This window comes from Micropterus salmoides, unplaced genomic scaffold (genome assembly GCF_014851395.1).
Source record: "Micropterus salmoides isolate LMB-PRFRI ecotype aquatic unplaced genomic scaffold, ASM1485139v1 Ms_hic_scaffold_21, whole genome shotgun sequence".
NCBI classification, from domain to species: domain Eukaryota; kingdom Metazoa; phylum Chordata; class Actinopteri; order Centrarchiformes; family Centrarchidae; genus Micropterus; species Micropterus salmoides.
The window spans coordinates 11,985,543-12,002,814 of NW_024041262.1; the positions used below are offsets into that span (position 1 = coordinate 11,985,543).

At 40.9% G+C, this 17,272-nt stretch overlaps 1 protein-coding gene across 6 annotated transcripts in view; it reads right to left on the reverse strand.

Moving 5' to 3' along the window:
- si:ch73-103b11.2 (protein outspread) overlaps positions 1-17,272 on the reverse strand; it is a 50,680-nt gene that overhangs the window by 11,394 nt on the left and 22,014 nt on the right. For 3 of the 6 annotated variants that reach the window (XR_005447088.1, XM_038736287.1, XM_038736289.1), the window contains exons 4-16: positions 16,728-16,879; positions 14,004-14,088; positions 11,500-11,553; positions 10,500-10,728; positions 7,977-8,532; positions 6,511-6,652; positions 6,291-6,407; positions 4,772-4,828; positions 4,582-4,650; positions 4,370-4,459; positions 2,120-2,229; positions 1,928-1,966; positions 90-864 (exon numbers count right to left, since the gene is read on the reverse strand). Coding sequence is in view for 5 of the 6 variants with exons in the window: in XM_038736287.1 (XP_038592215.1) it covers positions 90-864; positions 1,928-1,966; positions 2,120-2,229; positions 4,370-4,459; positions 4,582-4,650; positions 4,772-4,828; positions 6,291-6,407; positions 6,511-6,652; positions 7,977-8,532; positions 10,500-10,728; positions 11,500-11,553; positions 14,004-14,088; positions 16,728-16,879 (2,475 nt within the window). In the remaining variant the exon portion in view is untranslated. The remainder of the gene's footprint in view (positions 1-89; positions 865-1,927; positions 1,967-2,119; positions 2,230-4,369; positions 4,460-4,581; positions 4,651-4,771; positions 4,829-6,290; positions 6,408-6,510; positions 6,653-7,976; positions 8,533-10,499; positions 10,729-11,499; positions 11,554-14,003; positions 14,089-16,727; positions 16,880-17,272) is intronic. The other 3 variants (XM_038736291.1, XM_038736290.1, XM_038736288.1) reach the window with 3 other exon arrangements.

The window sequence follows — 17,272 nt, forward strand, 5'->3', positions numbered from 1 at the left end:
AAAGAAAGAAATGGAAGAAAATATGAATGAATCGTACCGGATGCTCTGATCCCATAAATATGTATATGACCACATTAAAAGAAACACACCTCTTTGTCTAGCAGTGCAGCAAGCTCATTTGCAGGCAATCTGTCACCAGAGTTCCCTAAAGCTGTGCTGATGGGAACTTGCTTCTCTTCCCTTAACGGTGTTGTCTCTACCTGATGCCATCGGTGCTCAATCTCTTCATGGACATCTGAGGTTCTGTTGTCCTTTTTATCTACACTTGCAGTATGCATGGCTGTAGGGTGGTCTACTTCCATCTTTCCTTGCTCTTGGCATTCAGGTATCAATGGCTGTACCTGTGGTGCAGTGTTTAGCGTGGAAGTCATAGTAACACTAACAGTATTTGGCATGTGGGTTGCACTGGTTGTGCTATGTGGAGTAATACCCCTCCTTCCATTCTTCTTTTCTGCATCTTCTGTCATAGAGGGTTGGTGAGCACCCGACACAGAAGAGGTTTGGAGGGAAGAGGTAGAGACAGGAGAGGACGCTAACGAGGAAGTGGAAGAGGAGGGAGAGCAATAAGAGGATGTTGTGGAGAATGATGAGCTGAGGTCGACTGTGTCTGCTCGTTCCTTCACAGGCTTTTCTGTCTGTTCCATTTTGAACTCAGACCAGTCAAAAGTCTTGGAGCGACCCTCTCGTCTGCGCTCACGAACTCTGCTTTTACGAGGCTCAGAGGGAGGGGCAGAGGCATTGTTGCCAGCTGGCTGTCTGTGGACATCAGACTTGGGGGCCTCAGGACTGGGGATTGGCTCAGGTGTGGCCTGTGGAAACGGTTCCAGCATCACTTGGGCTTTTACCTTCTCGTCATGGAGGGATCTGAGAGAACAGAAACACAAAATATAAAAAAAAAGATGTATAAGATGGCTTTAATAGAGCACAATGATGATTTTTTACATTTACAGCTCATAGCTACATATACAGCTCAAGCTACAATGCTATTACATAAAGCCTTGCAGGACAAACAAAGCATACATTTCTGGCAAAGCAACATCATTTAATTGTGCATTAAAAGCATCGTAAAACTCAGTGAAATATGTCAAAGACAAAGCATCAACATCAAAATGTTTACATGGCACACAGCATTAGGCTGAAAGCAGCTTTGTTGTTCACAGTCACAATCTGAGGTAAGCCTGATGGCAGATGCCTACCTTTAGCTACTATATTAATGCATCTGTATTGTAGTTTAATGTGAAGAATGTGTTTGCACACTGACTGGCACTTGTAGCGTTAAGGGGCAGAACATCTTTTAAAAAAAGCGACCTGACGGAATAATCTATTTTCACCACGTTGTGTGAAGGTGTCAGGAAATTTGAGTAAGGGGAAAATGAGAAGGGACAGAGCTCAAGAATGAGAAAGAGGTGTCTGTGAGGCGTCCATGCAGAAATACCAAAAATATCACACATTCTCCCCTTGGAGAGAGCTGCCTAAGAGACACACAGGCAGAGTAAGGTCTGTGACTCAGTAAATGAGGGTCAGAGCCTGGATACAGTATCACATGTGATGAGCCACCTGAAAGGCAATACTCCGCTTTTAAAAACACAAAAAATAAATGTTTAGATAGTTAAAAATCCTGAGGTTAAATGTTCCAGAAAAGAATATCCTCTGCTTTGTTGTTGTTCCATTACCATTTCAAGAAGTTACTGAGTGGACAATCACATTACGATGATCATTAAAATCAGTTTGTTGATCAACAGCACGTTATTCTGGTATGGTGATGTGATTGTAGTGTGTGTCTCTACAGTGGCACAACTGAAAGGGAGACATTACTCAACAATCACATGACACAGGGTGGGATGACAAACACGCTGGGGCTGGCATTGCTGAGCAATAACATCACTGTTCGAGGTCGGGGAGATATTCAACACACAAGCACTCCAACCTGGGCTTCAGAACGGATAGTTTCAGAGAGATGTTTTTCCTGGAAGCAGGTTGAAAATACCGGTTGAGGGAGGAAGAGAAAGAAAGGAAAGAGAGGGTGAGGAGGAGAGAGGGATTAAGATGAAAAAAAAAAAGTGAGAAAAGTAGTTGTTATATCTGCCAGTGTGTAAGGTGTTAATCCTCTGTGTATTACCGAGTGACATCGGGGGCAATCGTGGGTCGCACATTCTTCATAATGGCCTGAATCCAGTTGCGGCGGATTCCAGAGGTCATGGCTGACAGGGTGCAAGCTCCCTCTTTACACTGAAAGCAAACAGGTATTTCATTTAAATAACTGACAGGGACGAGACAACATGACGATTAAAATACCTATTTGACACTCACAAAAAAAAAAATAATCTAAGCACATGTCTTTGTCTCAAATAAAAATTGTTGATGGTTGACAGACTAATTTGTTGCTCTTTTACTGAGGTGGTCAGCAAATGTCCATTTACTGCATTATACAGGAGCACATTTTGAGTGAAAGAACCATGTTACAATCTACATTCGCTCTTCATTGTCATGTCACGCTACTCAGACTGGTGTTTTATCAGCAGTAGAACAATAGTGGAAAACAACTGTGAAATGAGGCAACACATCTTTAGCATCTCACCCCCCTTTCACTGCTGTGCTGTTAAACAACATTGAGCTCACATATTGAAAGCTTGTAAGCACCACACACACAAAGCTGAGAAGAAGGATATGTATTTTTAGGCTACTACACCCACAGTGTTAACACCATCTACACTAGTGACACACGCAAAGGAGGAAGTTTCTGTTTAGCATGCAATACATTCAAATTTGCTGTAATCAAATCTACATGGGGCTCTGCTACCTGTGATATGCTAGATTTTTTCCTCTACGATTGCTGCACCCCCGCCACAAAATAATGTCAAAATGCAGAGTTAAAACCGAGGAAGATCTGATTATAAACCATTTATTTTATGTGGAAAACAATATGTAGCTGCTGTTGTCCTGGACACCCGATGCACTAGCACTGTTGCTTTGTCACAAATTTATTTAGCTTGAGTACAGTACAGAATAGGTGTGAAACTTGTGCTTTTAGGGGTTTACATATAACTAACTGTTCGATGTTCAATGTGTATTGCTACATCAAAAAGTCAATGTTCAGCTGAACTGAAGATAAACTGAATAGACTACCATAAGCAACATTTGTGTTGGACTGCTGTAGTTTAAAAAAAATGTTGTTGATGTTTTTACAAATACCATTTAATGTTAATAACCTTGGGCTTTTGAATGCGTTAAAGCACTGTGACATATATAATTACACAATATTACACTTAGTTGACACCTGCCTTCTTAAGACCCTATACTGTTAAAGACTGTTCGGTATCCTACATTCAATGGCCTTATAACTCAGCTTTACTGTGCATGCAATCCATTTTATTTATATAGAGTGACATCTAGTGGAAGTTAAGTGATTTCCACAAGAACAAAGTTATTTATCTATGATTCTAAGAATACAGTAATGGGTTTTAAGAAACAAGGTACTGTATTTCAGTCATTTAGTTGCAATGACAGAACAACAGCCCCTTCCAGTCTGACCATGGAGCAGAGAGAGTGGACATAAATACTGGAGTTATTAATTTCTCGACATCAAACCCATGTTGTTCTCAGCCAAAGAGACAACGATCCCCTTGACAACTCTATTTCTGACTTCCTCCAGAAAATAGCGGAGGGAGTGTCTTCAAGCAAAATGTAAACAAAAGAAATGACCTTGTAGCTACCGTTCTCCTCATATAGGATTAGTATGACAAGTATAAGTCTATATGTAGCAGGAACAAAACCCCACTGACATCCAATGGATAACGAATGCATTGCATTGCAACTATAAGTGTCCAGTAAGTATTTTGCCAGCAACAAGTGCTAAAAATGTTTAATGGTCAAAGGATTAAATGACGAAAGTATTCTGTCATAGGGTTTGCAGCAGGATCCATAGAACTTCACAAGCATTATGCAATTACGGTTCGGTTCAGAGTAAAACTACCAAAAGCATAAATGTTTTTAAAACCTGAGTGTTATTGAGCAAATATGGCTCAGGACGGGGCTTTTGAAAGCAAGGTAAACATATTGTGCAGAATGAAGGCTACATGGGTTCAGAGAGTCACGCAGGGCTGGCAACGGCTGTAGCAGATTTAGACCACTATGATGTCATCCTCTCACGGAGAGATGACAAGTCAAGTGACATCCGTCATGACAGACAAAGACTCATTTCAGAGAGAGAAATGGCAAAACCTGATACCTAAAGTTGCACCACATGGTGTCCTAGGCTGTTTATAGACTGTCAGGAGACAGCAGAGCTTAAGTGTGTAGACAATGAGATTCATCTTCACTGGTGATTAATGACGCAGGACAATTGATGACAAGATGAATAAACACTCACCAGGATTTGGAAACCGTAATTCCTCTGGACTGGGAACTCTTTGACATCATAACATGTAGAAAGATCAATCTCACCATCCAGTTCTGAAGCCTAAGGGTAAAAAGTTTAAAAAAAAAAACAACAACAACAACAACACAATGTTTGTGAATTACATTATATTCATATAATGGTCAAAAACAGCACAGTCTCTTGAAGACTTTTTGAAGTTTTACCTCCTCGGCTATTGAGTCTTTGTAGTACCTCAAACTCTGATCTGTCAGGACAAACCAGTGTTTCTTCCACTAAGGGGAAAAAAGACAGCATTAAGTGGATTTCACCAGTCCTCTATCAGTATAACATGATCTTATCCAGTAGGGGAGAGAATCAGATGGCCATTTAATCCTACTAATGACAAGAAATTACCATTCCATCTTCGTACAGCTTTGTCATCCATCCTTTTTTGAAGTTCAGCAGATCTGGCTGCAATTAAGACAGATCAGAGTGATGTGATATTATGTGATGCAACAACTTATTAAAACTCAATAACATTCAATTAAACATTAACACAAAAAAGCAAAACCATTGAATCATTTAACTAATTTGTGACTTTATTAGAAGTGATCATTAAGTGAGTGCAATCAGAATATATATTTGACGTTTCCCTAAACACTATTGTATTTATATGCATTTGTTTACATTTATGTTACTACCTCAGCTCAAGAAGTATACGTGCCCATTACGAAGCTCCAGCTAAAGAAACGACTGGCGGGAGCTGGACTTTCCCTGTGAAACACAAACTGCTGCACATTGAAACCAAGCTCAAGTCTGTTTATAGACTTGAAAAGAAATCATTATGTCCAAAACCTGGCTTCTGCTCACTCAACAATACCTTGTTTCTGTTGAGCTTCATCAGGTGTGGTGTCACCGTCTGGCATAGAGTCATTTTGATGGCTAACTGCCTTCACTTCATATGTTGACAATCTGTTTCTTTCCGTCTGTCCCAGGCACATACACAAGACTGCTTCTGTGCTGACTATTTATAATCATCAGTAGCAGTGGCGGCAGTGGTGTGCACATGAATGTGTGTGTGTAATTTTGAGTGGGCGGGGGTTCTGGCAGCTGCAGCTCAGCCAGAGAGATCAACCAGACACTGACCGGATCATCCCTTCAGCACTCTCTCAACAGGCCTCAGATCAGTAGCAACTTGTCAGACCTTAGTAAGATTCCAGCGCAAACTGAAGCAACTTCAGGCCTACTTTAACTTTAAGTCTCAGTGGTGTTTGGGTGCATGTGTAATTGAAGTTAAATTATGAACAGTGATTTTATGGCTGACCAGTACATACATAAATTTTCCTGAGAAGTGCGCATTACAAAAACATACATGCCATGCAAACATATGGTGCCTGAACAAAAAGTCCAACTGATCTTGCATATCTTTATTTAAATACAATACCTATTCTTTATAATGTGAACATTTGCACATTACTTGGTCAATACACATTCCATCCTCTTCACCTTTAAACACACAACTTACCACTACAACACTAAAATACCAAGGCAAATTCCTTGTGTGTGAAAAGCTATTTGGCAACAAAACTGTTTCTGATTACAGGCATAGTTGTTGTTTAATTTAATGATTACTTGCTGCCATAAACACATGTTTTTTTGGATAACCCTACCCCTTTGGGCATTTAGGTGGTGCAGAAGGAGAAAAAACAAAAAAACAAAGCACTCTACACCACTGCAGCATTATAGGTTCAATCTCTGCTGCAGTGCTTCTAGATTGGCCTGATGCTTTATTGAACACAAATGGCAGTTTAATGGTGGGAAGGTGTTGAGGGATTAAATCCTTATCTCATTATTGTATCACAAAGCCATTTAACGGGACTGAAATGATTTTGTAGTCCACTGGTTAATACCCCTACACTTTAGAAGTACTCACAGTCATTGAGGACTCCGTGACTCTGCGGTCCAGTGACTTGGCTCTTCTTAAATTAGCAAAAGTGGAGCTGGACACATCAGGGACTGAACGGTCCTTTCCCGCATCCAGTGACATCTCCTTCGAATATAAAATTGGTATTAGAAATAATTCCCTTTCAAAGTATATTATGTCCAACTGTCATTTATTTGTGTTGTTATTAATAACGACGACACTAGCATACATGTTTGTTTGCCAGATAGCGTCTTTCGCTGCGGCCTTGTCTCTGGATTAGCGTGGTGTTAGCAGAGGGCTCATTGGAGCTGCCTGTGTCCATGCGCTCCTCATGCGGACCCTCCTCGAACCGGCCGATGATTTGAGAACGCCTAAGAGACACAAAAAAAGACCATTCTTTTGACACGTGTCCTCAATACACAGCATATACGCTACTTCACTCACTTGCCTGACAATGAATTAAACATCTTGATAATTTTTTTAAAATTACATTTTGCAGAACACTAGAAAACATTCAAATAAATCTTGAAAAACATAATTATGCACATCATCTTCAAATGGTGGAAGAATCAGCTTAAAAACAAGACCAAAGCATGATATGAAAGCAAATTTGAACCAAAATCAATTTCTGTAATGGACAAAACTAGTTTCATGTAGGAAGTTTGACTTTGGACATCATTCCAGACTCAAAGTCCCTTTCATAGACAACAATGTGCAACACAAGGCATCTAATATAATATCTCTAAAGAGAACAATCCAGCGAGATATCAAAGAATAAAGGGTAGTGTTATATGATGAAAGATTAAACTTTGGAAGAAAAGGAAAATGACTAGGGTGGTGGATTAAACAAACTGCAGAAGTAGCAGCAATGGCATCACAGTCGGCGTTACCTTAAGGCACTTCACTTGTTTGTGTGTGTGTGTGTGTGTGTGTGTGTGTGTGTGTGTGTGTGTGTGTGTGTGTGTGTGTGTGTGTGTGTGTGTGTGTGTGTGTGCGCATCAGAAAGGAGGAGAGGTTAAACTGCATGTAAACCCACTACCGGTACCAACCATCAGCATGTTTGAGTATGCACAGTACATACAGTAATTCAAGTATATATGAAAGTGTATGTAAATGCTCCCAGGCAGTGCAGAGATGAAATGACAGAAAGCAGGAATCAGCGGTGACCAGGAGGGAACAGCATTGGGACAGGGGTGGAAGGGTTGGTTGCATTAGGTCTGAGAAGCTCTGTTCAGAAGCCCCTGGAAAAGATCGAAACAACAAAACAAACTAGCAAAGTAGCAAGAGCAAAAAGGTAGAGATTATAGAAAAGAAAGTAACACATGCATTCTCCCAAATCATTAATGGCAAACCACTGGTGAGCTCAGAAAGTTAGGAGACCCTTGAAGACAGCAGCCACAGGGTGGTGCTGCAAACTAAAATGCTGAATGCTATGCACATAATAGATTACTTGGCATTCCATCAATATGCTTTAAGGCTATGCCAAGGGCTAACAACCAGTGGTGCATTAATGATTATTAATCATGTGTGGCTGCCTTTTTTATCCCAAGTGAATCTGCATGTATGTTTCTGCTATGTGACATGGGTTCAGCAGTTATTCGATTTATCAGAAAGCAGGTGCAAGAAACTTAAAATGTCTCTTAAGAATCTTTTTTTGCAGCGTACTGGTCATGACACTTATCCATAACCCCTTACCTGCGCTCCTCCCCAAACAGCCGAGCCACCTCCTCTCTGCCAGGACTCCGTGTCCGTTCCCTCAGCTCTTGTCGCTTTTTCTCTGAGCGGAAGGCTTCGCGGTAATTCAGTCTGCGAGCACGTGGCACATCAGACAGCGCTGCATACTCCCTGCCAGAACGGCCCACTCTGCCTCCTCCACCACTGACACTACCAGTGCTTCCTCCACCACCGTATCCCTCCCAGGTGAGTGTAGTCCCGCTGGGTTCGGAGTCCAGTGAGCTCTGAGAGGAGCTGATGGTGGAGTAGCTGGGGGAAATAAGTGCACCTGGAGAAGGAAGAGGATCTTGGGACGGTTGATATGGGGAAATCTGGGGTTCTGACTCAGAGCTGTACCTGGGACTGAGAGCTCCTAAAGAGGAGGAGGATGCTGAAGAGGACAGGGGCAGATTCTGCGGTGGCGGAAGTGGCTGAGAGTGCGATGCAGACTGTGGAGAAGGCTCCGACTTGGTCTTCTCCAGGGAGAAGTAACCACTCTCCACTCGTACCTTACGTCCAGTGCTCATGGTGCTGCCATCTGAAACAAGGACACAGTGTCACTAATATGAAACACCCCAGTCTGTATATAGTCTAAATATGTGAACATACATTGCATATCTGTTGTATACTAAAAAGAAAAGTGACTTGTCAAAATAGTTACGCTCTTCTTCCCCCCAAACAGCTGATGATCAGGCTGACAGAAGAGTAAGTGCCAAAAAAGCTTATGCTTAAGCCCAAGTAAAAGCAGATTATTCATCAGGATGAAAACATTACATGTGACGATGCTTTTCTGTATGTACAGGTGAAACTCGAAAAATTAGCATATCTTGCAAAAGTTCATTTATTTAAGTAATTCAACTTAAAAGGTGAAACTAATATATTATAGACTCACTACATGCAAAGTGAGATATTTCAAGCCTTTATTTGATATAATTTCGATGATTATTGTATACAGCTTATGAAAACCCCAAATTCAAAATCTCAGAAAATTAGAATATTACATGAAATAAATGAGAAAAAAAAAAAGGATTTTAAATACAGAAATGTCAGCCCTCTGAAAAGTATAATCATGCATATGTACTCAGTACTTGGTTTGGGCCCCTTTTGCATGAATTACTGCCTCAATGCGGCATGGATGCTATCAGCCTGTGGCACTACTGAGGTGTTATGGAAGACCAGGATGCTTCAATAGCGGCCTTCAGATCTTCTGCATTGTTCGGTCTCATGTCTTTCATCTTTCTCTTGGCAATGCCCCATAGATTCTCTACGGGGTTCAGGTCAGGTGAGTTTGCTGGCCAATCAAGCACAGTAATGCCATGGTCATTGAACCAGGTTTTGGTACTTTTGGCAGTGTGGGCAGGTGCCAAGTCCTGCTGGAAAATGAAGTCAGCATCTCCATTAAGCTCGTCTATTGAAGGAAGCATAAAGTGCTCTAAAATGTCCTGGTAGACGGCTCCGCTGACTCTGGACTTAATAAAGCACAGTGGACCAACACCAGCAGATGACATGGCTCCCCAAACCAACAGACTGTGGAAACGTCACACTGGACTTCAAGCATCTTGGATTGTGTGCCTCTCCATTCTTCCTCCAGACTCTGGGACCTTGGTTTCCAAATGAGATGCAAAATTTGCTCTCATCAGAAGAGAGGACTTTGGACCACTGAGAAACAGACCAGTTCTTTTTTCTTTAGCCCAGGTAAGACGCTTCTGACGTTGTTTGTTGTTCAGGAGCAGCTGACAAGAGGAATACGACATTTGAAGCCCATGTCCAGAACCCGTCTGTGTGTCGTGGCTCTTGATGCAGTAACTCCAGCCTCAGTCCACTCCTTGTGAAGCTCCCCCACACATTTGAATGAGCTTTACCTGACAATCCTCTCCAGGCTACGGTTATCCCTGCTGCTTGTGCACCTTTTTCTTCCACACTTTTCCCTTCCACTTAACTTTCCATTAATGTGCCTTGATACAGCACTTTGAGAACAACCAGCTTCTTTTGCAGTTACCTTTTGAGGCTTTCCCTCCTTATGGAGGGTGTCAATGATGGTTTTCTGCACAACTGTCAGGTCAGCAGTCTTCCCCATGATTGTGAATTCCACTGAACCAGACTGAGAGACCAATTAAAGGCTCAGGAACCCTTTGCAGGTGTTTTGGATTAATTAGCTGATTAGAGTGTGACACTGTGAGCCTACAATACTGAACCTTTTCACAATATTCTAATTTTCTGAGATTTTGAATTTGGGATTTTCATAAACTGTAAGCCATAATCATCAAAATTATATCAAATAAAGGCTTGAAATATCTCACTTTGCATGTAATGAGTCTATATAATATATTAGTTTCACCTTTTAAGTTGAATTACTGAAATAAATGAACTTTTGCACGATATGCTAATTTTTCGAGTTTCACCTGTATGTTGCTGTGACCTAGCTTTTCTTATCTTACAGTGACAACAGCTGAAGCATTTATACAGGTTTTTGAAGAATGTGCATGCCATCATCTTAGTCCTCACCGTCTTGAGTAGTGATACTGGAGTCTAGCTGGCTCTGGCTCAGCTGGCTAATACAGGAGGCACTGCGGCTGCAGGGGATGGTGGCCCTGCTCCAGCGGCTCTCCTCCTGCCACAGAGTGGCGCGGCTCATCGGAACACGCTCAGCGCTGGCAATACTGCTGGGCAGGCAAGGGATGCTTCCCCTGCTGCTGCTGCTGCTGGTCACTGTCACCTTGGCAGGGCCAGGCTCCTGGGTGGGGATTTGGGTTGGAAGGAGTGGATGGGAAGAGGGGGGGACATAATGGGAGGTAAGGTCACAGAGAGACTACAAAAAGGAATACGAGAAGGAAAAAGATTAAAGAAGAATTAAATACTGAAAAGTAAATGTGAAGTTGCTTCCTGTCTGTTTGATGTTGGGCGATTCAGTGAAAATAAGCTTCCTGCACAACAGTTATCTCCTATGGCTTTAGTTTGGAGAAGTAATGTTCACAGGCACATGATTTCACATCATTGGTCTGTTTTTGACCCATTATGTGTATGTGTCAGGTAAATCCAGTATCAAAGTGACAAAGCAAAAATTGCTTTCATCATTGGTAAAATTAGTAATTCTAGGAAGAGAGAAGGATGGTGCGTAGAAAGGAAAAAGAGATTGACAGCTTGACAAAGAACAAAGAGTTCATTCACGGCAAGCACACCTGTATTACTGAGGGATACAAAAAACTAAATCTTTGATGTCACCAGTACATACTACAATCAGCAGACTCAAGTTCAAAAGAAGAGAAAGCAAGATTTCCAAAGCAAAAACCTCAAACATCAACTCTTCATCCAGCATACTTTAATCACCAAAAACATGCTGTTCTACTAAGGATCACTCTTAGTATCAGAGAGAAGGAAAATCAAATCCTTTTCATTCACCCTTCCCCTGGATCGATTGGGATTATAATTAATATAATTTATTAGGGCTGGGATTTCAAAGCCAGAGGGTGAAGCTGGATAAAAGGTTTGGCCAAGCTGAACTCACTGGGTGTCCATTCATGTCTTCAGTGGAAAAACACTCGCTTCGAGTTACTCCACCCTGCCAATCAAAAAAAACCTTTGATGTTAATGCTCGCTATATCGTGCTGATTGTAATCAATGCAGGTAGAACCAAAAATCTGTCTCAATGATTTCATAGTTTCTGTATTATTTAAACGATGGTGTTCAGTTTTTTCTCTTTTAGGCCAAATTCATGGAAAAGTATGAAAAAGGAGATGGAGGAGTACCATTACATTACATGTACATTATTATACATTATTAAGTGTTTTGTTGCTTACGAGCCAACACAAGAATCTAAAAGTAAAAACTCCTTTAAGACTCCCTTCAGTTATAATATGAGCCACAAATAAGTTTCCTATCATATTTTCTTTGTACTCACAAGGTGAGGTGCTAGAGGCGGTAGAGGCACTACCCAGAAGGCAAACATGTTACTGTGCTCAAGTATTTACAACAGTTTGAGAGCATTATGTCTCCAGTAAATTAAATAAAAGTGGAAGGAGAGATTTCAGGTGGAAGTGGAGGTGTAGAAAATCTATCTCACATTTATATCCCAGAATGGCCCAGAGACAATGAGAGAAACGGACAAGAGTCATACAGTGAAAACATAACTTCCTTCATCATCAGCCTTAATTATATGGCTTGGCATTGACCACTTGACTGTTATTTCAAGCAGTACTTATTTCACACACATGCAAGAAAAAAGATGAATTACTGTTGTTCCTTGCACCAGTGTTGTTGTTTAAGCAGAAATTAAATACTGATATAAAATACAATCATAGTCTTAAGACATTAGGACCAGTACATGTACAGAGCAGTGGCTGACCTTGCCCTATATGCCTCACTATATTGTCTAAGTGTAGTAACTTACCCCTAAATGTCTTTAGTTATGTGCACATTTTGGCAATGATATGGAAAAAAAGATGAAAATGAAATACAGACAATTCTCTCTCTCAGCAACATAGACAAACGACAGAGGTCACAATAAAGGTCGTGTGTGTTCTCTACTGTCCCTCTGCAAATGAGCCTGTTGGATTAAGCCCAGCAAGGTCACAGCCTGATTCGGAACACAGTCATTAGAGGAACCATGAACTTCAGAGAGAATATTGTGTGCATTCACCACAAATTTGGCCTCACATCAAAAAGGAGGTAGGGAAACTGTAACCCACAGTGGGTGGTCTATACATCATTATATGATATGCCTATATTTCATCTCGTCATTATAACTATTATTATGGTAATAAAGCTTTACACCTTGTCCTGTTCTTTTATTTCTACCTACCAGGGAGACATCTGACTGCACTCCCATGAAAAGTGCACTTTTATTCCCTATGGACACTGGGTTTCTAATGAAGGTCACATGAACGCCGCTGCTCACCTTGCTCTGTTCAACAGAAACGTTTTTTTTGGTTTCTAGATAAACTTTGTGTAGTTATACTTAATGTAAATATAATTTGAGGATTTTACCCACAATTCACAGCATTGTAATTTTACAAACAGGGGTGGATTTGAGGTAGTCTGAAATGACGGTATGATGATTTTCCATTTGTTATGATTTTACAACAGAAACACCTCTGCTTCATATAACGTGTGATTTCACAGAATACTGTCGCATTCCTTATTGAGCATTTTGAGCTGTTGCACACTCCTGCACTCATACACATTTATAAAGGAACATTGGTGATGCCTTTTAAGAGAAAACTAATCTGTTTTGATCAGGCACACAAGGTTAACAACTGAACAGGCAGGACTGGGGGCCAAAGCATTGCAGGTGAAACAGCAGCTGCTCGACATGACAATGAAACAGAGTGCACCAGCAATTTCACAAGAGAGAGGATCATGGTCACCCTGCTGTTACTGTAAGTTACTGCTGAATGTTATAATAGCAGGCAATCTGTCATCACTGCCCTTTATTGTTTGCTTGGAAACATTTTGATAGCTCACCAATGTTTGCTACCTTCTACCCAGGTGATCCTGTATTAATACTGTATTAAAAGTAAATGTTGATTTTGCATCTATAAATCCAGAGCTACATTGCTGGACACATAACGCAAGTATGACTAGGACAACTTGTAATTAACAACACCTATGACACCATCCAATCAAATGTTAACACTGTAATTATTTTGCTACTGTTTACCAATGAACACTGCATGCAGTCTTTTCGTCAATTGAGACTGTAACATCATGTGACTCAAGAATTCAAATATGAATATAGTAAACCGTTGATCATGGTAGAAAAACAATCTCTCTCTCTGTGGGGAAAACAGCTGGTAGTTGAATGGAATGAAAAGCACAGGAGTCCCCTGGTTTATGCAACATTCAAGAGTACATCCAGACACAATACAAAAAAGAAATCGATAAAAATAAATAAATCGCAAAAATATCACAAAAACATGACCATTGGAATTTGGTTGCTTACTACTCTTAGCCTTGTTCAGTGTGAGAAAGGTAAAAACACTTCACTATAGAGTATGTGAATAGGTGCATTACCTGGTGAGTGGGTGGATCGACCTTGCGTTTTTTCTTCTGGTTCTGCTTGTTGGTCCTGGGGTATACAGTCAGAGCCTCCTGCCACCTACGAATAGTGAAACAGTCAAATGTGTTTATTTGACACTAAATGCAGACTAGACAAACCTAGCACCCATGGCAGATCAATATATGACTGGGATAAAGTTCTCTACAGTGAAATATAAACCATTATACTTGCCAGGACAAGCATGTTCATAAACAGAAAACACCCTTTACTCTGTAAACAGTGAACTAATGCAGTGAAAGAGAATATTTAGTCACTGTCTAATCCCCTAAGTGGCAACACAAAGCATCTTGAAGCTTGACAGAATGGTTCTATTTGATTTTCATTGATAATTTATGTTTGATTTTTGCTCTTTGTGATGATTAACAATATTATGTTTTACTAAAAAGGCAATTTATGAGGAAACCATTATCTAAATAGCGGGAGTGGATAATGTTAAGCATTGTGCATGAAAAGCAAAAATACATTAATAACTACACAGCACAAATAATACTCTCACACTTCTTAAAAAAAACAAAACGATGCCGCTGTGCCATTATACTCCTCTGAAGCACCATCATTCTACTTCCACACAAGGAAATATACTGTATGTACAGTATATCCTCTATCAAAGTCATAAACAAGGTTTTGCAATGTATCTATTGATGACTAAAATAATAATAAAATGTTTTTTATTGACTAAAACTAGTCTCCAGAGTTTTATGGTGCTTTCAGACCAAAAGCAAAGCGAGCGTTTGGGGCAGTGAGTTGACACGCAAAACCAATACAAAGACGCGTAGAGCCGCGATTTCCTGCCAGGTGGTGCGAAGCGACACGAATGGGGCAGGGCCATCGACGCGAGGGCAACGCAAAAGAATGAAGAAAGTCGCATGACGCTGAGTCTCAATAGCCTATCAGTGTTGAGATTGTCCGTACGTCACCAACGGCTTCAGAGTGATATGTGGAGAGGGCCGGGCAGAGCGGGCGATTGAAAGTCTGCTGGCCGGCTGAGAGCTGCTAAACTTGGGGGAGAGGAGCAGGGAGCAGCGCTGCAACCTTTCGACAAATAAACACCCGTAGTCGGTCAGAATCTGCTCTGACAACTACGCCATTTATTCGCGGGAAGAGCTCGGAGTTAACTGCTTTTATTAAATTAGCTTTTTACTTTAGTTTTTGGGATTACAATGTTGATTTAACTTCTCAGCAGCTAGGTTCCATGCACATCCATCAGTTCCAGTTTTGTTGTTAGCATCCTTAGCTCTGTCGGACTACGACTTCATATTTATATAAAAACCGGACAAAACTGACATTACTTGGAGAAAAGAAAGTGAGGAGGTTGAACTACCTGGTGAGTTCAGAAAACATGTGTCTGTAACTTTATTCCAGCTATCATTGTACTTTATTGTGACCAAGTTAGCATAGCATAGCCCTGATCGATACAAACTCCATTCAGAAAACATTTTAGAAGTTGTTGTCCTGCTGTCTTGCTGACAAACCTGACAAAGCATGAATTCATATGTTGCATCATGTAGTTATTTCAGCATCAGTTTAATCTGTTTACTGCTATTTAATCACAGCAAAATGTTTACTTTGGGTTCATACAGTTGTAGTAATGGCGAGTTGTGTTTATTCACGCTATCGTGTTAAAATTGCCTCGCGTTGTGTGTAAACACTTGCAGTGAATGTACTCACACGTGGAAAGTGTCACGAGGACAAAATTCGCAGTTGGTTTGAATGCCGCATTAGTCTACTAAAAATGTAGCTAAAAATTAGAATGACATTGACAAAATATAACTAAAACTCATATGGACTTTTGATCTCAAAAACAAACTAATATAATCTGGATATTGCAGTAACACTCATGCATTATCAAATATTTTCCTAATGAAAGCCTTTGGTGTGGGGTGTTACACTATAAAGTGTCCTACTGTGACCCAGTTATATATGAACAAGTGCCCACGCAGCAATGTTTTCATAATGTAATATAATGAGTCCAAAGATATTTGTGGGAAGCTTAACATAACCAGGAAAAACATATAAAATAATACATTTCAATTAAAATTTTACCACTGTTAGTTATTGGCAGCTTTGCAAGGGCTAATATGATTGTGTGATGGCCCACAACCAACCCATGGAAGCCAGATGATAGGAGAGCGGGAGGGGTACAGTGACAGAGCAGGTAGCATAACAGAGAGTGGGTGTTGTGAGTCACACTTCCCTAAGAATAGCCATAATATGTACGCTACAGCCAGGGAAGGAGAGTGCAGAAACACACTTTTGAATGTGCAGCAGTAGAGGACAGGCACAAGAGACAACTGAATTATGAGGCTTAAAGCTTGTAGATTGTGATCTGTGTCCAGGCATATGGGGTCTATGAACACAGGGAGAGGGGCTCGAGAGCCAGGGAGAGGAAACAGTTCAAGAATGTGCACTGTCACTGCAGTGTGGATTACAAGTCCCAGCCCAAAGGAAACAGCAGGGGGCAGAGCAGTTTTGGCAGCAGGGGTGGCTGAACACAAATATTCTCCCTTCTCCAAGTCTCTGTCATCCATGTCCACTCAAACCAAAAGAGAGAGAGCAATACAAGCCGTACGGCACACCTGAAGCCACAGTTATCTTATATATATCTATATATAAAGACACAGTAGCAGAGAGTCTATTTGTACATCCTACTCTAACATTCCTGGTTATTATGTTCTCACCCGTTGATAATTTCTTTACACTCCGCCCGTATGAAGTGCTCTTTCTCAGGGGTCAGGATGCACAGTGAGTTCTTCTGGCCTGTCCTGGACTCTCCATCGATGACGTCGGAGCACTGGTTCATGTTGATTGTACCCTGGGGTAGAGTGCTGGGCTGTAGGACACAAAAGAGACACGTAGATAAAGTGTTAAATGTGGAAGTGAATAGACGTGCCTCCATCCATCCACATGGTCCATCTTCTCACACAATCCACCCCGGCATTCATTTTCATGCCAAGCTTGGCACACCACACACACTGATATAACAAGTCTGTGCACAGGCAAATGTTCTTGTTAGGGCTCACTTTGATAATTTTGTTTCTTGTGATATGTACTGCAGCGTTTTAAAGACTCATATATGCTGCTTTTTATTTTACTAGCTCAATTTGTAGAACAAAGTGTGGCTGCAGCAATAATTAGGGTGATTTAATACAGGGAAATTAGGTAGTTGTTCACAGCTCTGATGGACCCAGCGTGACATTACTGTGTTTGGTTAATAGTCACCACT